General features: G+C 42.3%; 1 protein-coding gene across 1 annotated transcript in view; it reads left to right on the forward strand.

The window, feature by feature from the left end:
• The window catches only part of DCDC2 (doublecortin domain containing 2), a 105,190-nt gene extending 98,076 nt beyond the window's left edge, over positions 1–7,114 (forward strand). Inside the window, 3 exon segments of the mRNA XM_074987591.1 lie at positions 1,615–1,908; positions 4,469–4,534; positions 4,536–7,114. Coding sequence (XP_074843692.1) covers positions 1,615–1,908; positions 4,469–4,534; positions 4,536–4,574 — 399 coding nt within the window. The 3' untranslated portion in view covers positions 4,575–7,114.
• Positions 7,115–23,625: the final 16,511 nt, after the last annotated feature.

Below are 23,625 nucleotides of genomic sequence, written 5' to 3' on the forward strand. Positions count from 1 at the left end.
ATCCTCTTTCTTCTGACTTTAAGAATACAGTCGGATCCCTGTATTATTTTCAGGGATCGGATGCAATGATGGGAGGTGGACACTCAGTGAATGACCAGTTGAAAATTCAGCTACAGAACAAAGACATATCTGTAAACTTTTTTGACATCTCTGTGATTGCCCTTCTTTTCCTTCCTTCCAACGGGAAATTTGGAATGGAATATCCGTCCAATGGATATTTGCTTAGCATGGGAGGGGGATGAGGAAAATGCAATGTGGGAAGGTGATGTCAAAGACCAGTGAGCATACCCAGAATGCTATGGGGATGAGGGAACTATGGGGTAGGCTCCTACAATGCACTGCTGCAACAGTCAGTGTTTTCCAATGGCATGTGGCAGCAATAAGTTTACGTTATGAGGAGCGTGTAGGGAGATGAGGATGGTCAAATTCAAACTTATAAATTCCGGAATTACAAAATCGATATTAATAAATTTGAATTTATCCTGTAGTGTAGATGTAGCCTTTGTTACAGGATGTAGGTTTTCAGGTCCTGAATGCTATGGCCTGCTCCATGGAAAGACTCACTGATAGGTTTATTTGTATCCAGATTTCTAAAGTCGAGTGTGTGTCCACTCATTTTTTGGTGAAGTGAAAGCAAAGTAGATGTTGTGCAGTAGAGTGGTTATGGTAACCGGATCTGCCAGCAATCTGGGACAGGGTGTTTGATACCTTTGTTTCCAGGGTCATACCCAATCTCTGGGGCACCTGCAGTAGCTAGGGCTCTTTTCTTCAGAGTTCCTTTGCCTCCACAATGGCTCTGGAACCACACCCATGTCTTTATCTCTTTAATAGAGGTGGTTGCACAGGGAAGCCCCAGAAAGATGGGCCAACCGCCTTTATGAGCCCTTAGGCAAGTGTTGGAGTGACTCTGCTCCACCCCCTGAAGGGGTGGGGCCAGGGCAGCCAGCTCTCAGTGCTTTGCTACACTGCCTCTGCAACACTCAAGCTGCAATGTAAAGGGCCTGGGACTCCAGCCATTGCTGCTACTGCAATAGCTGTAGAGGCAGTGGCTGGAAGCTCGAGGTCCTTTTTGTATCACCAGGCCCTGGGGCTGTTGCCCCATTTGTGCCCCTCTATTGACAGGCCTGGCCACAGAAGAGGTAGCACAGCCAAGGGCTGTTTTTTTCCCTCAATAATCTCTACAGGCTGAGGAGAGGGTGACGTATATGCTTAACAGCCCCTGCCTATCCCTCTCACTGTTCCTCCTCCTCATGCAAATCCCAACTTACAGCCCCCTAGAAAGGGAAATACGGGCTTGTGGAGCTGGTTGATCCCTGATACATTTCCACCCCCAAATACCTCCTGACGTCTTCCTTGCAATGTGAATAGATTGGATTTTCACTCTTCTCACTCCTGATCCATGTGGCATGTTCAAGTCTGTAGTTAGAAAGAAGCTACTAGGGTACATGATGCTTGGGCTGATAAATATTTTATTTTAACCCTATATATAAATTCTCAGCTATCCCTTCATGATTCAGGTATTATTATTAGAAGCCTGCCATATTATGACATTGCTTGGGGTGTTTTGATTAAAGAGGTTTGAAAATAACATAATTCTGCACTTCCCTTCATCAGCAACCAGCAGAAACAGTAGATGAGGAAGAAAATGAAGAAGAGGAAGAAGAGGGATATGAGAGAGAAGTTGATGGAGAGGCTGTTAATGGAAACAGTCTTAAGAAAACGGGTGAGAATTATGAAGACGAGCAAGAAGAAGAGAATCTTGGGCAGGTGGAGAAAGAGAGGCCTTTACATGTAAATGGTGAAACAAATGAAGAAAATGGTGAGGAAATGGAGAAGTTTAATGATTACCGTGATCCGCGTCCTGAAGAAGAAGCACAATCACTGGAGAATGTTGACAAAGAAAGTCAGGTAACAGCTTATTCTTTTAACATTTTCTTTTTAAAAATAATGCCCCATTTATTCCAGTACTAGCTCTCTGACCCACCAATCTGGTCCAACTCAATCATGATGAAGCCCTTGGATTGGGAGTCTCATGGAATTTCAAATTGCAGGAAAGCTATTTTCCTTCATTTACAATTCCTTTCATCCTATGGCTACAACAACAGATTTTTTTTTCCAACCAGCAGATCACAGAATTGGAGATGATTAGGGTGGGAGGAGACATCAGGAGGTTATTTAGTCCAACCCTCTCCTCAAAGCAACCCAATTAAATCATTCCAGTAGGTCTTTGTCAAGCTTGGTCTTAAAAACCTCCAAGGATGAAGATTCCACCACCTGCCTAGGTAACCCACTCCAACGCTTCATCACCCTCATAGTGAAATAAATTTTTCCAATATTCATCGTAGACATCCCCCACTGCAAGTGGAGATGATGGCTTCTTATTCTGTTTTCTGCCACCACTGAGAACAGCCTAGCTCCATCCTCTTTGGAAACCTCCCCTTCAGGCAGTTGAAAGCTGCTATCAAATCCCCTCTTTATTCTTCTCTTTATGTATTCATTGCTCCATCCCTCTGGACTTTGTCCTGTTTTGTGGGTGGGCAGGATACAAGAAATACAAGATTCCTGCACTGTCAGAAAGAGTAATGTTGCTCTGTCGAACGCAGCTGGGGAAGAGTGGGTTGTGTCTTCTGGTTCATGAAGCCAGTGCCTTGTTTGTTTTGCTGAGTTACCTTGCACAGAGGTTGCATTTAATAAGTGTTGTTGCCCTAATTTTGGAGGAGTCTTGTTTTTTTTTTCTTTCATTTTCCATTTTCAGATAGCAGACACCTGTTAAACAGGAATCTTAAAGGCAGGGTATTTCTTTTCATGGGGTATTAAAACACAAGTTTTGTCCCGTAGAACAAGGGGTGGCCTGCCACATATTTAGGGAGTGCTGCACATTGCTGATAGGAGAGGGTCTGTGGCAACAGGAAGTGGAATCAGAAATGTCTGGGCCAGCTGTGCTGCCCCAAGGGCTGGGTAACATGAGCAGTGGATAGATTTCCTGAAATTACAGGTGATTGGGTGGTAAACTTAACATGGCACTTCCTAACTGGACTCTTGTGTCAGGTGCGGGACAACTGGGGCCAGCTCTCCGGTTGTAAAACATTAAGGCTGTGTCTACATGGGCACAAACCTTCGAAATACCCATATTTCGAAGATTACTAATGAGGCGCTAAATTTAATATTCAGCGCCTCATTAGCATTAGGACGCTTCCAGCTGTGGCACTTCGAAAGCGCATGGCTTGGCGCGGCTACAGGGGGGTCCTTTTCGAAAGGACCCACAGCTTTCGAAATCCCCTTATTCTGATAAGTGAGTGGGATAAGGGGATTTTTGAAAGGTGTGAGGTCCTTTCAAAAAGGGACCCCCATATAGCCACGCCGAGCCACGCGCTTTTGAAAGTGGCGCTTTTGAAGTGCCATGGCCAGAAGCATCCTAATGCTAATGAGGCACTGAATATTCAATTCAGCGCCTCATTAGTAATCTTCGAAATGGCCATTAGCATGGCTATTTCGAAGATCTGTGCCCGTGTGGACACACCCTAAGGGTGCGTCTACACTTGCATTCCTTTTTCGAAAGAGGTATGCAAATGAGGTAAATTGAAAATGCAAACGAGGTATAAATTTGCATATTTGACACCTCATTGCATATTCTAATTTCAAAAGAGCTTCTTTCAAAAGAAGAAAGCCAGTGTAGACACTACTCTTTTGAAAGTAAACCCATCTTCGAAAGAATCCTTCTTCCCTTTATTTAATGGGGAGAAGGATTCTTCCGAAGATGGGCTTTACTTTTGAAAGAGCAACGTCTACGCTGGCTTTCTTCTTTCGAAAGAAACTTGTTTGAAATTAGAATATGCAAATGATATACCAAATATGCAAATTTATACCTCACTTGCATATTCAATTTACCTCATTTACATACCTCTTTCAAAAGAGGAATGCAAGTGTAGACGCACCCTAAGAGATGAAAGTTTCTGTACCTCCCATGATGCTCAGAATACTGTCTGCCACACTTCTAAATTTGGGATTTATTCTGACCCATTTGTATGACACACAAGGACGTTTTCAAAAAAGATTACCAGACAAATATGCAACAATAACGTTCTCATCAAAGGTAGGATTTATATTTTCAGTGCTAGATATGTCAGTGGAATGTTTTTGGGAGTGGTGTGGAGAAATGAGGGGTTCATGTCACACAGTGAGACCTCTTTGGGAGGTTCAATTTAGAAGGAGTGCTTGCTCAGACAGGGGTGTAAACAGGAGAAGACTCTAGTTTGAGCAAAGGTTCTGCTACTTTCACCTTTTTTCTTACTTAACCTTACATGATAGGAGGACACCATCTTTATATAAACTCCTCAAGACTGTTATGTTGTCAACTATGTCACATATATTGTTTCCTTGAAGAATTCTTGGATTCTAGTGTGGCCTACTTAATTATATATTATCTGCCAAGCTTCAAATACCAAGTTTTTTTTGGTTCCTTTTTTAGATTGATTCTCCTCTGGAAAACACACCAAATCCGAGAGTAACTGTCACCAGCCCCCAAGGAAGTGAAAAAAAATGACCAAACAAATGAGTATGCTGCTGTTGCATAGATTTTTTGAGGAAAATGAAAGGCTTGTAATATTTGAAAGATGTTCTTATCTGTGATTGGTAATTTATAAGGAATGTGAAGACACAGTTGAGTACCACCTGTTGAGTCTTGAAGTGATAATGCCATATGGATTGACAGAGATAATGAACATCTATTAAAGGGACAATTGAATTATTTTTACAATATATAACTTACTGATGAGGTTTTAGGGGAAAAATGGGAGGGTTTTTATTTAGAAATACTATAAGTGAGTGATCTCTTCTTTGTTATCAGATGATAGTATCAACCCCATGTGTTAGCATTACATTGTGCTCCAAAAAGCATTTGTTAGCCATCAGAGTTTTTCAGCAAGTTTTATTTAGAAAACAATATTTTGTGACTTCTAATGCAAAAATGTATACAGTTTCTCTTAGATTAATAAATAGCTAAAAATATGAGGTATACTAATTTCCAGGCTTATAATTTAGAGGTAATGGGCCAGATTATCCTATTGCCTTCCTGCAACCCCCATGTAACTCAAATTTTCATGCAAGTTGGGGCGGGAAGCTGGGAACCAGACTGCTGCTGCTTGGTCCCAGCTCCCTGCCACTTGCAGGACCCAGGAAACTGACCAGCCCACGAGGGCTGCTGCTTCTCCCTGTCTTCCTCCACCACATGGCTGTCAGCCTGTCAAACAGGGAGAAGGCAAAGCAGCTTCAAGTTGTGCTTAACTTGTGTTAAAGTGAGTTATGCACAACTTGAAGCCATGTATTTCGAGGGTTGACTGTAGTGGCTTTCCGGGAAAGCAGCAGCATTGTGGTGGTTATATTAAGGAAAAGTTGTTATATACTATCATGAATAGAGAGGGAGGGGAGAAAGAAGCCTTATCCTTGTATTGAGATCCTTGCTTGCAGCAGAAATACCTACAGACTTCAGGAGAACGCTGCACAGAAGTGGGATGTCTACATGAAACATACAATAGATTGTAGGATTTTGGCTTGAGAGTAAAATTGGGCAATATTTTTCAGAAGCACAACTGATTTGCTGAGAAAGGCAATTTCAACTGAGCACAAACTCGTCAAGAACCTTACATGACTTTGCTAAATAGGTTCAACCATTTTTGTGGCTGACTTAGGGCCATTGGCTGGAGAAGCTGATGTTGAGTAGATCATTTACTTGTGATGTGGGAGGCCTGTCTTCAATTTCTGCCTCTGTCTGTCATGGAATAGAGAATTGAAATCAGTCTCCCACATCTCTGGAAGGTACCCTAGCCATTGGGCTTAAGGCTATAGGAGAACAAACACCACTGCTTTCTCCTTTAGATATTTTGTGTTCCCAGCTTTTCCTTTCCTTCACTTTTATTTCCAGAAGTGACAGGAAACAAAACAAACTTTCTGTCAACTTTTGATTCTACTGAAGTTGAAATCAGTCTTAGGGTTACCATATTTTAACTTTGAAAAAAGAGAACACCTGTGAGAGGGAGTGTATCTGGATCAGTATCTACCAACTCATGTTGTATTAAAAAATGGAGTGTCCTCTTCTTTTGAATATTCAAATATGCTAACCCTAAGTCAGTTTTGGTTTGGGTTGAATTGAATTCTTTTCTTTGAACTGCCATCAAAACAAAACCAGTTTTTCACCTGACTTTACTACAAAATAAGACATTCTTTCAATTATCAACCTGTATGCCGGTACGTTCACTTTTTAAAATGGGAAAGCTTATCTAGTCATAATATTACATTTTAATTAACTTTTTACAACAAACATGAATAAATTTCAAATCCTTGTGGTAGATTAATAGAAAAAAATATAACTTCTGTTTTAGTTTTGAAAAGCTGGACCGTGATTGTTTTTTAGGCATCAGCCAATGAGAAAGTAATTTATAAATGAAAACACTGGCCCAGATCCTCAGCTGACATAACTCCGTGTTTAGCTCCATCTACGTCAATGGAACCATCTCTGTTTACACCACTTGATGATCTGGACCATTAGGTTTTTGCACAAAACTCTGCTATAAGTGTTCTATGCATTGCCCCTGATCATAGTCCTTAAAGATTAAAAATGTTACTTCACCTGTTTCAGTAAGCTGGTTCCTGGTAAGCTGAGGTTTCATTTTCACTCGTGTGTAAGAGTGTCATCCAGAATATTGATTGTCTTTATTACATTGATTTCCACTGTCCTTTATTTTTTTTCTGAACCTCAACAAATAATGCTACTGTGTTGCAAGTCCTAGAAATGAAAATTTCTCTAACGTTAAGCATATTTTAGCTAACTATAGATATGTGATAGAAGTTTCTTGCTTTTGATTTTGAGTAGTTTTTTTGTTAATGCTAGCAAATTATTACTAAACACTTTCTTTTTGTGGTTACCCTGCAATTAATTTTTTTGAGTTTATTCTAAGCAGTTGAAACAAATTTACAAAATGTAAAAAACCCACTTGCATTAATTGTAAACCACCTAACCTGTTATGTTTTCGCTAACAGATATTTTGATATTTCTACCCCAGTGAAATAATATGCGGCATCTAAACTACACGCTGCTGCCTGCAGCACAATGCAAATGAGCGCTTGTGAAATTGCAAGTAGATACTTATTTTCATATTCACACAGATCATTTGCATATTTACACAAGATCACTTTGCCAGCCGAGGCTGCTGCTGACAGGAAACAACCAGTGTAGATGTGGTTCTGCCAGCAAAAACACCGTTTGTTGACAGCCCCTTACCATAGACTCATAGGGCTGGAAGGGACCTCAGGAAGTCATTTAGTCCAGCCCCCTGCTTCAACCAGGATCAATCTCCACTAAGTCATCCCAGCCAGGACCTTGTCAAGACGGGATTTAAAAACCTCGAGGGACGGAGAATCCACCACCTCTGTAGGCAACGCATTCCAATGCTTCACCACCTGCCTGGTTAAGTAGTTTTTCCTAATATCTAACCTACAGCTCTCCCTCTTCAACTTCAGACCATTACTCCTTGTTCTGCCATCCGACACCACTGAGAACAGTTTCTCACCCTCCTCTTTAGAGCTCCCCTTCAGGAAGTTGAAGGCTGCTATTAAATCACCGCAAAGTCTTCTGTAAACGAAACAAGCCCAAATCCCTCAGCCTATCCTCATAGGTCTTGTGCTCTAGCCCCTTAATCATTTTTGTTGCCCTCCACTGAACCTGTTCCAGCATATCCACATCCTTTTTATACTGGGGGCCCAAACCTGGATACAATATTCCAGATGTGGCCTCACCAGTGCTGAATAGAGGGGAACAACTACTTCTCTAGATCTGCTCGAAATGCTCCTCCTAATGCACCCTAGTATGCTGTTAGCCTTCTTGGCTACAAGGGCACGCTGTTTACTCATATCCTGCCTTTCATCCACCATAACCCCTAGGTCCCTTTCTGTCGTACAGCTGCTGAGCCAATCGGTCCCCAGCCTATAACAATGCTTGGGATTCTTCCGCCCCAGGTGCAGGACTCTACACTTCTCCTTGCTGAACCGCATCAGATTTCTTTTGGCCCAGTCCTCCAATTTATCCAGGTCACTCTGGATTCTCTCTCTACCCTCCAATGTATCTACCTCTCCCGCTAGCTTTGTGTCATCTGCAAACTTGCTGAGGGTGCAATCCAGTCCCTCATCCAGGTCATTAATAATATCCCTGATTTTTTCCAGGCATAAGGGGCTGCCAACAAAGGGAGTTTTGGCCAGCAGAGCCACGTCTACACTGCTTGTTTCCTGCCAGCAGCAGCCTTGGCTAGCAGGGTGATCTTGTGCAAATAGGCAAATTATCCATGTGATTATGCAAATTAGCAGTTATTTACAATGATGTGAGCCCTCTTTTGCATCATGCTGCTGGTAGCACCATGTAGTTTAGACGTGGCCATAATGTATATTGACCCTCCAATACAGTTCACAGTATTGGCAATATAGATATATAAAAGGTGACATTAAAACCCACAGGAAGAAAGTCTGTACATGTTGTTAAAACTCAAAGATAAACTTTTATAGTGGTTAGGTTTGGATGTCGTTTATAGAATTGGTGCACAGGAACAAAGCAGTGGGGAATATTCCTGTTGGAACAATTCTGCATTTGGGGCCTCAATTTAGCAAAGGCCTATCATGTGCTTAAGACCACCCGTATTCAGCCAAGCACCTAGGCATGTCCTTAAGTGCTTTGCTGAAGTCCCAACGACTTCCGTGGGACATAGACAAGTGCATAAAGTTAAGCAAATGCTTACACGTATCTTGTTAATGTTTTAAGCAACAGTAAATAAAAACAAACTTGTAGATCATCTGTAGGCACCTTGACAATTAATCTTCCAACAGTGAAAAAGGAAAAAATTAACTAAATTCAACCAGTGTATCTGCTACCAAAATGCTATATCTTCTCTGGGTACAGATGCTCAACTTTCTGTAGAAACCCTAGCACGTAAATGGCTGCTGTAGCATGCTTCACTCAGTCAAAATTAGATAGTTAATATGCTTAGTATTAAGCCCATGCCTAAGTGCTTTGCTCAGTTGAGAACTAGGGCACTGATCATGGTGTTGTACCTATGTTGAGACCCACAGAAGTCAATGGGGTCCACATAATAAAAGTCTAGAGATTAAATAGGTACTTTACATCTTCAGTAGCTGTGATTTTTTCCCTAGTATTCCTCAGATCAACACACAGATAGCAAACCTGAAGACTTGAAAGGGACAAATACAACATGGAAAATATGTTTGACTGAAAACTTCGTATCAAACAGTCAGCAGATGAAAAGCACAATAACAATATTTTCTTTTTTTTCAGTTTGTTTATTTTGTGTGTTTGACAGCACACTGTGTTGTCAGTGACATTATTTCCCCATGCTCAGTGTTAATGACGATATATAGTATCATTCAGAATGTTAATATTGTGCCAGGTACTCTCTAACTTGTAGACAGAGGATAAGCATAGTCTGCCACAAGTAGTTTTAATGACATTGCAGTAAAAGTGAAAGTGACATATTATATCACTGAAGCCCGGAACATGTGACCTTAGTAATGCTTTTCCTGTAGAGGTTTTATATTTTTCATTGGTTTAAACATCAAATACTGGGAATCCTTGGACTTACATCAGATGCCACTTATGACAATTTTCAAGTGACTGACCATTTCACACTTATGATGCTTGTGTGACCCTTATGAAACTTCATTTGCAAAAAGTTTGCTTGAAATCGTGTCCTGGTTGTATTATACTGGTATGGAGCTGGAACAGATTGCTTCTGATTGGCTTTGAGATAGCAGGGTAGCTTGTTGCTGGGTAGGGTTGCTGCTTGTTTTTGGTTGGCTCCCAGCCCCACCCTTAGCCAGTCAGAAAGCTGGAACAACGATTGGCCGAGGCTCAGTCTGTGTGCCTTTTTCCTCAGCTTTCTGAGCTTCTGTTGCAATCATTCTCAGCAAATCATATGTGAGTTTAATATTTATTTGAATGCCGTTTACAAAATACAGTATATGTGTTAAAGCCTTATACTCCAGGTGGAGCATAGGTCATCTACAAGTCTCCTCCACTTCACTCTGTCTCAGGACAAAACTTCTAGCTGGCCCCAGGAGTACCCCAGTTGTTGTCCTTCGCTCTCAGTAGATCTTCTCCACGTTGTCCGAGGTTTTCCTCTTTTCATTTTCCTTGCAGGTTCCATGTGAGAGCTTGAGGGACTATGCTGGATGATGGTTTTCTGAGTGTGTGGCCTAGCCATCCCACTTTCTTCTCTTGATTTGAATATCATGTGGTTCTTGTCTTGCTCTGTTCCAAAGCTCCTTATTTGTGACAACGTCTTGCCATTTGATGTGAAGGATGTACCTCAGGCATCTGTTTATGAATGTCTGTAGCTTGTGATTTGAAGACTTGTTAGTGTGCCAGGTCTCTCATCCATACAAGAGCACATTATTCCCATTTGTGTTGAAGATCCGCAGTTTCGTCTTTGCAGATATTATTTATGAACTCCAGATGGGACGCAGAATCTTGAATACAGCTGTTGCTTTCCGTCTTCTGGCATTTATATCCTTATCTGTCCCTCCATCTGGCCTGTGATACTCCCCAACTATCTGAACTGCTCCATGTCTTTCAGGTCATCCCCTCCCAGTATGATGGTGGTGGTGTTGGACTGGTTGATCTTCGTTGTCTTGGTCTTTCCCTTGTTAATGCTCAGTCCAGTCACCGAGGCAGTTTTGTCTAGTGTTGAAAGACAAGAGCTATCCCGGCACCGCCCCCCCTAATGGCAGTCTGTACAAAATACTGAAAAAGTGTTGGTTTGGAGTATCTTAATGTCTGACTCAAATGCTTATTAAGGTGCTAAATAAATCACCTTGAGAGATTTTATTACAATTATTGTATGATAAAGTTACTTCATTCTTAAACTACAACAACCACATAGGGCACTTGTGATACCCTGCCAATGGCTGGCTAAGAAGTGCACACACAGCTAGCTTGTACTAAACCTCACATTATTACTCATGGTCTCCCCAGCATGTCAGATTGTAAGCTATTTGGGGATGGGAGTATCACATCCAGTGTGTGTACAGCTGCTAGAACAATGGGGAAGGACTCCGGGCACTACCACAGTATGGGCTTGTATACATTACCTCCCTTCTTTGAAGGGAGCATGGTAAGTAGGATGTCGGGAGTTTATTAATGAAGTGCTGTGCTGCATAGGCAGCACTTCATTAAGCAAATTCCCCCCCGCGGCAACTCCAAAGTTTTAAACTTTGAAGTGCTGGCTTGCGTCTAGCTGCGGCTCACCTGCCGGTACTTCGAAGTGCCCAAGGTACTTCAAATTCCCTTTACTCCTCAAAAGGACTTCGAAGTACCAGTGGGTGAGCTGTGGCTAGACGCAAGCCGGCACTTCGAAGTTTAAAACTTTGGAGTTGCCGCAGGGGGGGAATTTGCTTAATGAAGTGCTACCTATGCAGCACAGCACTTCATTAATAAACTCCCGACATCCTACTTACCATCCTGCGTTCGAAGTAGGGAGGTAGTGTAGACACAGCCTGTAACTGTTAAATAACCGCAAGAGGAGCAATTGCATAGGAATAATGTTTGTAGATGTATCGTTTTGGGTGGTGGGAAAGTCTCTATTTGACCTCTGGCCAAACAAAGTGCTCTAGACATGCCAATATAGAGCCAGTCACCTGCTTTTGGGTTATTGGTGATGGGCATATCAGTGTTTGTCTGAAATTACATGCAGGTGCATGCATAGTAAATGTCTGAGGGTTTTCTGTTATTTTGTTAATGGAAGGTAAGCTATTGTTGGTTTCAGCTGCTATTCCATACTCTTAGTCCTGGCTCTTCACTATTGAAAAGGGATTATGCTCACATTTAAAGTCTTAAGCACATGCTTCAGGGCTTTGAGATCAGAACCCTGGAAGAAATGAGCGCTGAATACAATGGAAGAGAGCAGCCTAAACCTGACAGAGATCTCAGAAAGAGAATAATTGGGTTGGAAAATGTGGGGAGATAATTAAAGCCTTTACAACTACAGACAGCTCTTGTAAAGTGATTGAAGCCAACTCAGGGCATACTCTGCACAACCGTTGTTGTTATTGCCAAGTGCTAGTGCTCCGGGCTTGACTGTTCATAGCCTGGGCACCTTTGGGCTTGTTCCATCAGTTGTGAATGTAAAAACAAAAATTACTTTTGCCTCAGCACCTCTTTCATCCCAGTTAACCAGTGCAGAGCTCCCTACAGGTTTCAAAGCACTGGTCTAATGTGGCTCTCCTTAGAGGAACATTTCACTCTTAGGTTGGGGTGACCAGGTGTCCAGTTTTGGCCAGGAACATCCAGTCAAAAAGGGATCCTGGCAGCTCCAGTCAGCACAGCTAACTGAGCCACTGACTGTGTGGTTGGTGGCACCACCGCACCAGGCAGTGGGGTCAGCATGCTCCCTGCTAGCAACCACACCACACAGCTTCCAGGCTGCGAGGCAACCAACATGTCCAACTCCTAATTACAGGAGCAGTGATGGTGGAGGCAGGTGGTATGCGGACCTCTTCCCCTGTTGGCACTGTTGAAGAGTCACGTGATTTGCATCTCTCCTGCAGCTGCCTGTCTCTCTTCTCCTCGTGAGGCTGTGTTTAAGCTGCAGCACATGCCCTGTGGTAAACCACAGTCTGTTACCCCAATGACAGCACCGAGGAGTTGGAGGTTTGCATATCCCTGTCTCTGAGTTCTGGGAAGGAGGCTGCTCCCTCACCCGCCATCACTGCATCCCTCCCGCATCCCTTCATGTCCTGTCCCACATACAGCTCTTTCCCACCTGTGTTCTCCACCTCTCAGAGCCACCACCCCACCTGGCCCTCACTCTCCACACCACTGTATCCCCCCCATCCTCATGCACCTGCAGTCTTCTGCCTCCCCCCACCACTCTCCATCTCACGTACCCCTGCATAAGCCTCCTCGCTTCTCCACTGCCTCTTATCCCCACCCTGCTCTTGTCCTTGGCCTCTTTCCCTCCCCATCCTCCACACCCCACCCCCAAGCCCACTCTCCTCCCTTCCTGGCTGAGTGATTTAGGCAGTTTCTGTGTGGAAAAAATTTCTCTGGGTAGGCAAGTGTGCACATGCATGAATTGTAGGTGTGTTTTTGTGTACGGATGTGTATGTGTTTCCATATGTATGTATACCTCTGTGAATAAAATTTGCTCCTTACTACTTTGACTCTTATTCCTTTAGCTGGCTTGCACACAAAATGACTGACCACATGAAATGTGTGTGTATTCCTGACATAACTAATTTTTAAAAGAAGGGAACTCTAAAAGAAATGGAGTATTTTTAAAAAAGGGTATATTGTTGACTAGTAATCGCAGAAAAGCCTATGTATCCTACATTTCTCACCTCTTTCTCCTTCTTGTACTCTCCTTTTTATGTGTATGCCCAGCACCTAACGCCCGAGACCCTTGCTCCTCCTTGATAGCTCTAAGAAGTAAATAACAATTTTCATATTAAAAAATGTAGAACTACATTTGTTAGTGCCTGTTATATGCATACACATGAATACATGTATGTACCGCATGTAGGTGTTGGAATCAGTTTCATGGATTGATTTCTGTAGGTATCCAGATAGGTGTGCATTTCTGAGGTTCTGCTCTATGGATTTGTGTATGAGCTTCAGTAGCGGGCCTTCAGTGAACTTGTTACAACTGTGATGTGTTGTCCTAATTAGGCATATAAAATTATAGTAAGGTTTTGACTACGTCTTCTCTACAGTGATCCTTCAAAAGAAGTTCTTCCCGGAAGATCTGTTCTGAAAAAACTTCTTTCAAAAGATCATGTCCACTCACAAGAAAGCAGATTGAAAGATCAATCCTCTCTTTCAGTAGTGTCCACACAGTCCCGCTCTTTCAAAAGAACAAGCCAAAGATCGAAAATTCTGGCACCGTGAGAAGTGCTCTTTTGAAAAAAGGGCCCCCAGGACTTCTACGCACATTTTTTTTTCTTCAGAAGAATCTTCCAGAAAAAGGTGCTCTTCCTCATCTGGGGCTGTGTCTGCACTATAGCAATCCTTCGAAAGAAGTTCTTCTGGAAGACAGCTTATGAAAAAACTTCTTTCGAAAGACCATGTCCACACACCAAAAAGTGGATTGAAAGATCTATCCACTCCGTTGATATAGAGTGTCCACACAGCCCCCACTCTTTCAAAAGAATGGGCCAGAAATTGAAAAATCCAACACCATGAGGACTGCTCTTTTGGAAAAAAAGGGCCAGTGCAGCATCTACATATGCTTTTTTCAAAAGAATCTTTTGGAAAAAGGTGCTTTTCCTCATCTGGAAGAGGAAGAGCCCCGTTGAAAAAAGGGCTATGTTCTTTTGATTTCAGATTGAAAGAGCTCATTTTGTGTGTAGATGCTCTGTGGGATTTTTCAAAAGAGCCCCGACTTTTTCGGGAAAATCTCACTAGTATAGAAGTAGCCTTAATGAACAAAAAGCATGGAGCTGGTTACAAAAAATGGAAAGAGGGACAGGAGAGAGCCATGAAAACTATTGTGAAATTTCATTTTTTTTTAAATTACCTTTTTTGGACTATTTTGCTGCCAGCTCTAGTGTCCTGTTACAAATAAAACCTGAACTTTGCACAATACACCTGTCAAAAGAGCTTGTTTTGCTTTGCAGTGAAAATGCACATGAGAGAGGATGGGAGAGAGCAGGCAGTGAGGTAATGGGGATGGACTGAGCAGGGTCAGGCCTTGGGAAGGAATAGGGCTGTGGGAAGGGCAGGGGTGTTTGGTTTTCTGGAATTAGAAAGTTGACAACCCTATTTTAGGCCTTAGTTTTGCAGTAATTTACTCACAAGCTTCACTGAGCACACTGGAACCACATGGAAATCAGTGAAGAAAGTTAAGAAGATGCTTAATGGGCCCTAGACCTTAATTTTCATAATTTGGTTTTTGGTGTGTGTACAACCCACACACATACTAGATGTGGGTCACCGTCCCATATAATGGTACTGAGACCACTTACAGAGTGATAGGGTGAGTCACCTCTCCAGCCTTAATGGAAAGGCCATTTACTTTTAGCTCAAACTGCAGAGGCTCATTCAGTAAGCTCCAGAGGTCCCAGGTTCAGTTCCACCTGTCAGCATTACATGTGCTCGCTTGGATGAAGTGTATGCTTGGATCAGTTTGTTGAAGTTACTTAGGTAAGCATAACATAATCAAGTTTAAAGTTAGCTTTCTTCTTTTCTAATGAAAATAAGCTCCAAAATCCTATATTTGTTTTCTTCTACAATTTACATTTTTAAAAGGGGTATTTATTCTGGTTCCTCAAGGCAGTCCAGCCTGGTGTAAAGCAGGGCAACTCCACTGAGTTCAGTAGAGCTCCACCAGTTTACAAAAGCTGAAGATATTGTCCATGGATTTGTGTAGCATGATGCCAGAAAAATGTCATTGTGATTCACTACATTTACATAATTAGTGAGAGTGGTGCTTCCTAATGGTGGGCTGAAATAGTTAGGCTCTGTATTCTAGCTACACTATTGAGACATTTAAGTCACAAGCCTTTAAACCACAGGTGCTGACACCATTCAACTATTTAGTGTATTATTTACCTTCTTGTGTCTTTCATGTAATTATGCAGATATTGTGGTTTGTAATGTTACTTTAATGTTTCACAAGCGGAGTTGGAGGCGGGTGGCGTTTAGTCTGTGGCTTAAAAAAAATCAGGCAGTCCTGTAGCACCTTAAAGACTAACAATTTTATTTATTAGGTAATGAACTTCCCTGGGTAAGACGCACTTCATCAGATTAAGTGGTCTTTCCCACAAAAGCTCATTACCTAATAAAGGTAACTGTTAGTCTTTAAGGTGCTACAGGACTACTTGTTTTTTGCCTGAGGAGAAACTCCCGCAAATCCTAGCTCCATGCGAACTCCCAATTTGGAATTTACTTAAAGGCACTTACGTGTCCCTGTCTCCATGGTGAAATAAAAGAAAATACTGCTGAAGGCCCCAGTGAAAGCAGGGGGCCTGAGCAGAGATTGATTATCTCCAGCAGGCAGAGTAGAGCAATTCTGCCCCATTCCCTACTCCAGAGAACTGCCCCAGGGCATGACTAAAGAATCCCTGTTCAAAGGGAGCATCCCAGTGGGAGCCTCTGCACCTACCTAAGAACAGCAAGTTCTCTGCCTTAAGACAAGTCTGTACAAATAATATGCTTTCTATCCAGTTACAGTAGCTGAGAAAGCAAGTGGGTGTCAAAGAAATGCCTCAATATGTCCAGGAGTATCTTTCACAGCTGGGTACCTTTCTCTTATCCTTCTGTCCAGACAGCAAAAAAGCAGCAATGACATTTATTCTCTCCTTACCCACACCACAGTCTGATATGGGCACTATTTTTTTTAAAAAAAACAGGCATTAAATAAAATATGCTTTGCAAAACAAATCTATAAACCAAATACTATATTGTATATGGTAGAATGCTTTTGTTAACAGAAAACTATTTATTTATAAAGATAATTCGATATCTACATTCAGCTGTGTGTGTGGTTTTTTTCCTCCTTCTGTTGTAGATCCAACATTCTGAGGGAAATCTGAGGTACATAAGGCAACACATGGAAGAGTGAAAATTGCTCAAGAGTTTCACTTCAAGTCTTATTTTTAACAGCTCATTGAACTGCATCTGAAAGTTACTTGAATATAAGGAAGGGGGTGAACCCTGGTGCATTAAAGTCAGTGGGACAGTCTTCATAAGGCATGGTTCAGAGTCCTATTTGATGTAACCATCTGAAGACTGGATATATGAAGACTACCAAAACTGACAAGAAGGTCATAGTTACATCAGTGAACTGAGAATTATTTATCTTTCCTGAGACCTTTGACACTAACAGTTGAGGAGTTCCAGTCTGACTATTCAGTGTCTGCATCGATTCAAATTGTCATGACTTTGAGACATTGATAACAGAGGTCAAGCCCAAGGCTTTTAAAATTCTTAGGAGAATTATTTTTCTTACAACACCTGTCATGACTTTTGTCTCTTCATAGGATAGGGGATTTTTTTTGGCAGTTCTCCTGAGCTACATAATAAATTAAGCATTATTGCTCTTTCAGAAACAATTCCCCTTTTCAGAAATAAAGTGTGTTGGAATTTAATACCTCCACCTGTTTGTAGAAAATGTATTAAGAAAGATCAGGATTGAATACTAAAACAACATACACTACACCTGTAAAAATAATAAGCAAGGTTAATAAACAGACATCATATAAAAGTGAATAATTAAAAAGAAAAAGACAGACAAAGCCATTTTACATGACTATGACCTAGTCTGAGGGACTGTTTACAATACTACTATCTGCTGTTCCAACATGTGGAACAAAATCAAATCTGTAATGTGATAAGTTCTGACTGGTACCATTAATGGCCTCGCCTTTAACCTGGATACAACTGACTCCCAGTCCACAACAAATTTTAACCCCATTGTAACCAAGTAATTTCCCTTGGCTTAACTGTAATGTAACTTCACTCTCTTTGGCTATGCCTTCACTAGAGGGTTTTGTCAATATAACAGCTGTTTTGCAGACAAACCCCGCAGAGCATCTAGATTCCCAAGCCATTCTGCTGACAGTAAATCAACAGCACAGAGCACTTTTGTCAACAGCTGTGCCTCTCTCCCCACAAGAAATAATGGCTCTGTTGGCAGAGATCTGCCTACAGAAAGCTGGTCTGGATGTGCTGGAGGCCCCTCTGTTGACAGCCAGCGCTTCCCGGGCTCTGGGCAACCCTGTCTGCTGTACTTCTGGGTGGCCATTTTGCCAATAGAGTGGCCGGACAGTCTGGCTGCTCCCTGTCAACAGAGTGAATCGCTCTTTCAATCTGCTTGGCGGTTTGCCGGCAATCTGTCAACAGAAGATCTCTTTGGACAAAAACTTCTGTCAACAAATCCCTGTAATCTAGACATAGCCTCAGTGCCTCAACCTCTAACTTGAGTCACCTGCCTACCACAGATTGAGAGGAATCATTAAGAGGAGCTTGGGGGCCAGGTTTTCCACCCAGATCAGGTGCCTGCATGCCACAGCAAAGCCTGATGGAGGGGGCAGGGGTAAAAACTATGCAAAAGAGTTCCCTTCACCTCAGCTGGACATGACCTTTCTTGGGGACACTCCCTGGGATGCCTGTTGGCTCTCTTTGAGGAGGGTGGGGATAGAGATCAGGTGGAACTTGACTGAATAAGTTTGGAAGGCAAATTAGAATAAGGGCCTGCTGGTGAGGAGCTCTGTAGGACAAGCTAAAGGAATATGTGCAAAGGACTAGGGTTAAGGCCTCAGAAGTATGCAAACCAGAGTAGGAAGTAGCTCTGAGGAAATAGTTAAGGGTATGTCCAAAAATCTGGGGGTGGGCAGATGCCTTTGTTCACACCGCAAGGCTGCAGTCCTGAGCAGGGTGGGGCGGGGTATGCACCTGAGCTTCCTGGAAGAAACAATAGCTGCTCTTGCACCTGAGGGTAGGAAGTCTCTGCAGAGCCCCAGCCTGGAGACAAAAAAAAAAGCAGTGAGACTTTGGACTGTAGCTTGGCTTATATGAGATGGACTTTGACTTGATTAAAGGGTGAAATTAAATTACCTTACATGTTTGGGGGAAGCCTCCAAAGGAGGGAAACTGAAGTACATCAGTGAAACAGAGGCATATCATGCAACAAATGTCATAAGGGTAAGTACCCCTCACCCCTTCTCCTGTTCAGAATACCCAGGTCTGTGAAGCCTTTACTTGCTATCAAATGTTTACAATTGTACCTTATATACCTCAGCCTGGGCTTTCCCTTGTGGTATTTGCCCTTCCACTTAATAAAAGGCTGGATCTAAAGTTGTGCTCAGGTTTATCCCATTTATCCAGGGCACCAACTTCACTCCCATATAAAAGCTAAGCAGCTGTGGCTGCAGTTCCCAGTTCTGTACTGGTGCATGATGCCTGTGCTGCTCCATATTTCATCTAGGTTGGGGCTTCCTTTATGGAAGATTACATCCCTCCTTGACTTCAAAGTGATTAAAGTTTTTTTTCAAGTGTTAGCTGTCCACCCAGCTTGAGAACTTGAGTCATGTTCTTCCTTCAGCACTTGTTTCTCACATTAGTGCAATGTGCTACTTCTAACTCACTGGACTACTTTCTTACTGTGTATGTGGGAGTCACACTATGAAAGCAATGTCTGTTGAGTGGAGAAACAGAAATGGTGAAGGCTGCTCCTATTTGTCAATACTCTTCATACAAGCCAAGGCTAGCACTATGCAGCCAAGTTGCTTTTGTCTGTTTTTGGTTTTGTTTCAAAAAGCTGATGACTGGTTAGGTAGAAAATCTTGTTTAAAACTTTTCTTTCAAGTGATTTCCCGAGCTTTCTGAAAACCCCCTCATCTTTCATGCATGTGGAGCAAGACAGTATAGCTGTGTCTACACTTGCATTCCTCTTTTGAAAGAGGCATGCAAATGCAGGAAATAGAAAATACAAATGAGGCGCTGATGTACATATCTGGTGTCTCATTTGCATATTCTTTCAACAGACCTTCTTTCAAAAGAAGAAAAGCAATGTAAACACGACTCTTTTGAAAGTACACCCTATCTTCAAAAGAACTCTTCTTCCTATTTTGTTTCAGGAAGAAGGGTTCTTTCAAAGACAGGGCTTATATTTGAAAGAGCTGTGTCTACACTGCTTTTTTCTTTTGAAAGAATATGCAAACAAGGTGCCAGATATAAATGTCTCATTTGCACGCCTCTCTCGAAAGAGGAATGCAAGTGTAGACACAGCTAAAGAGTCAGAGGATCCTTCTTTCTCATCTCATGCATCACTCATCATGCTGATATATACAAAAAGCTTCAACAGAAATTGTAAACTGGAACTTTGACCACTTTTGTCAGCTGAATTACCGTAAACTTTTTTATATCCAGCATTTTATCATCCGGAACTCTCCAATAACTGGCATTTTAATCATAAGTAAATGTTAGTTACATTTTCTGTAAGTACACTACAGTGACAGCAAATACAGTGTAAGTTTACAGTGTACAATACTACTGTTGTTGGTAAATAAACTACTCTGAGTACAGTTTTGTTTGTTTCTTAATATCTAATCTTGTTTTTCTTTAGTGTTGTGCATTGCTAGGTATACCTATTATCCAGAATATTTGAATATCTGGCGACCGCCCAGGCCTGCCGGACATGAAAGTTTACTATACTATGAACATGTGTGAGTGCATCTTATCATTGTGCATGTCAAGGTAGCCTCTGGTTCTTGTCCTTTAGCTGTTTTCACTGGTGCATATATTGCCATTGTTCACTTGAGTGCTATGCTACTGGTTCTGCCTCTGTTATTGCTCACCCTGTCTGTCTCTACTGAGTGTTTTTGTTCCACTGCACACACAGCCAGGGATGGAGGTGAAAGCTGAATACTTTCACTTCCTTGGCTTCTCCACTCTGTTGGGGCTGATGGTGGAGTTTCAGTGCAGAATGCAGGAGGGACACCTACAGGAATCCTAAGCAGAATGGTCATTGGAGAAAAACAAGAGAGTAGGAACCGGGGAAAAGTCATCACAGCCTGACTAAATACTTCAGGATTCTGCTGCTAAACCTGTAATGGTATGAATCACTGTAGAACTACTTGAATGCAGGATTTTCAAAGGAATTCTAGAAATTTAATTGCCCAATGTCTGTTGAATTTCCATGGTAATTTGGCACCTAAATTCCTTGGGCTCCTTTGAAACATGCCAGCCTAAATGTAGAGACCTGCTGTTTTATTGACTTGCCTGTTTATTTACAGGGGCTGATGAGTCCCATGAAGTGAACCTGCCAGCCCTGTGCAGGATAGATAAGATGTGGTATATGTACCCAGCCAGTATGCACTTCTTGGGGATACTGCAAAGAAGTCTGCATTATTTAGAACCCGAGGAATATTTACTTTGGCAACAGCGTAAGTTTTTAATACTTGTGCATTCCAGCAGCCAGAGGAATGCCTCACCAAAAGGAGAGCAGGGAGAGCAGTACTTTCACCTGCCCTAGCTGAGCAATAGCTGTGTCTGGTCCAGCCGAGAAGACCTCATCTTTGTGAAGAAATTCTTCTCCTGCATTTGTTCCAAATGAAAATACATGGTCCCAGGGCCAGTGCCAACAAAACCATTTCAGTAGAAAGAACTCCACTCCCAAAGCTGTAAACACCGTTGGTTGTGGCATTAGACTGATGTCTGGCTTATTTTATTCAGCCAGCAGCTGTGGGCTTTTGTGTTTTTGCTTACACCGTGTTGACCCTGGGTTTCAGAGCTGCTCTAACTAGCTCCGCTCCAGTATACCTTCTTAAAAGGCCAGAATATGTGGGGGTCACAGAAGTTCAAACAGGGAAGGTGAAGGTACAAAGCTCCTGAAAAAGATGAAGTAGGGGCAGCAGATTTCAAAGGAGTCCTGAGAGCTGGCCCAGGAAATCCCACTAATTCTACCCTATTCCCTTCCCATCAGAACAGACACACAGGGTGAGATCAGACTAGCAGGTGTAGTCTGTTTTGACTAGCTAAATGGCATCTCATTTAGAATCTGATTTTTAGATAAATCATTTGAATTATCTGTCTCAGAGCTGTAGCTCTGTTAGTCTATGTCTGCAAAAACAATGAGAAGTCATGAGGCACCTTAATTAATGTGCCCAAATAAATCTGTGAGGGCAGGTGTCCACTAGACCTGAAAGTCAATCCTAGATACCCAATTCCAGCCGCAACAATTACGTAGCTGGAATTGATTTATCTAGGATTGATTTGGTTGGCTGTCCTCCCCGAGGGAGATCGACAGGAGAAGGTCTCTTGTTGACTTCCCTTACTCCTCGTGATGAGTACGGGGTAGAATGTTGAGTCCTGATAGTTTGATTTTGTGCATCCCCATTAGCCACGTGAAATCGAACCCTGGAAGATTGACTGTGACTGGGTCGAGCTCCTGGTAAGTGTAGATGTAGCCTTAATTTTTAAGGTGCTACAGGATTCCTTGTTTGTTTGTTTTTTTTCATTTGAGCTATGTTACTCTAATTACTAGATAATGTTTCTTCTTTATTTCCAGGAAAAAAAAACCATGAGTGTAATAAATCATATGCTATGGAAAGTCTAGAGCATTTAAAAATTTGCAATGTTTGCAGCAGTGTTTTTTCCTTACATTTGATGCTCTATTTGCATTTATTTTGTCAACACTTATCCAAATTGGTGTTGAGTTCATTTTGAAAAGAAAGCCCAGTTTTTATAAATTACCTGACAATTAAATTGAGCCTCAGCCTGTTTGGTATACTCACCAGTATATTAACACAATAAATACGCCATCTCTCTCCCTAATCAGACATCAAAATTCAGAGAGCTGTTGACAGAGAGCCTCATGAAATGCACAAGTACTCGGAAAATGTCTGACATGTGAGATTACTGGAGGCACACACAGCGTGTTCCCATTTGAGTCAAAGTCACCAAGAGACAAGCTGTACCACAAGAGCAGACTGGCAGAACCCAAAACAAGCAGTACATGGCCTTCTCAAGTAGCTTAACCCCAAGAACCTCTGAAGAGGATGTACTTTCTAAATGTACCACTGCTCTTAGCTACTAATGAAGTGCGATGAGTCAGGAGTGCCCTCACACCCTGTCCCTGGGGATCCAAGGGCATTTCATCCTTAGTCAGTGCAACTCTGTGTGAGATGCTTAATTTATCTGGCTTCCTTGTGTATATCTAGGTGATTTGCTATCACTGAGTGGCTCTGTACTCAATACCTTCATTTGAGTGAAATTGCTGCTTCTGCTATTTGTCCATTGATAAAGAAGAGCTCTTGGAAATGCTTACAGGTTAGATTCTTGAAATTTGTAAAGGAAAGACAGACTATAGCATTACCCAGGATAAAGTTCTTCCCCCTTGGTTCGTATACTGCTGCCCTTTCTGCAGTTGGGTAGGCAAAACAGTCATAAAGCGGAAGGGTCTATCCTCCCGGTGTCTTAAGCTGCTATTTCTACAAATAGCCTTTTGTTTGCAAACACACAATTAAAAATGACATGCTGGGGCTGCACCATAAATGCTGCTTAAACCTGTGGACTTTCAACTGAGGGTGAGAGGGCATTCATGTTTCCCTGTCTTTAGCCTGTGAGTCACCAACATTGGGAATGAAAGGCAGATAAAGGGGTCATTAGAGCCAGTGGGGAGAAGACAGATGCTGCAGTGAAGTCCCTGTGTAATGCAGTAGGGAAAATGCACCCATGCATCCAGATTAAAGCAGCAGAAAACCAACAACTAGTCAAACTGCACAATCTGACTTCCCCCATGCGGGTGGCAGTGTGAGGGCTCTTGCCATAAAGGAGGTCTTGCAATTCTAACTCCTAGAAGGAAAAAAATGAAAATGGTCAGAATGTGCATAAGAATTTGATAGAAGGCACTTAAGTTGGGAGCAGGCAGAGTGGGGATATTTCTGCTGTCAAGATGGCTCTTACCCCCTTTTTAAACATTCCAGTCTACTTGTGAACATTGATGATAACCAGTCCTTGGGCTGGGACACCAGGAAGGCTGAATCCGAGGCTCATGCTTGGGGAGAAGGGGGCAGTGTCAGCCGTTGCTGGAGTTCACAGTGGGGACTATAGAGCTGGAGAGAAGGAGCGTG

The sequence above is a fragment of the Carettochelys insculpta genome, chromosome 2 (genome assembly GCF_033958435.1).
Source record: "Carettochelys insculpta isolate YL-2023 chromosome 2, ASM3395843v1, whole genome shotgun sequence".
NCBI lineage: Eukaryota > Metazoa > Chordata > Testudines > Carettochelyidae > Carettochelys > Carettochelys insculpta.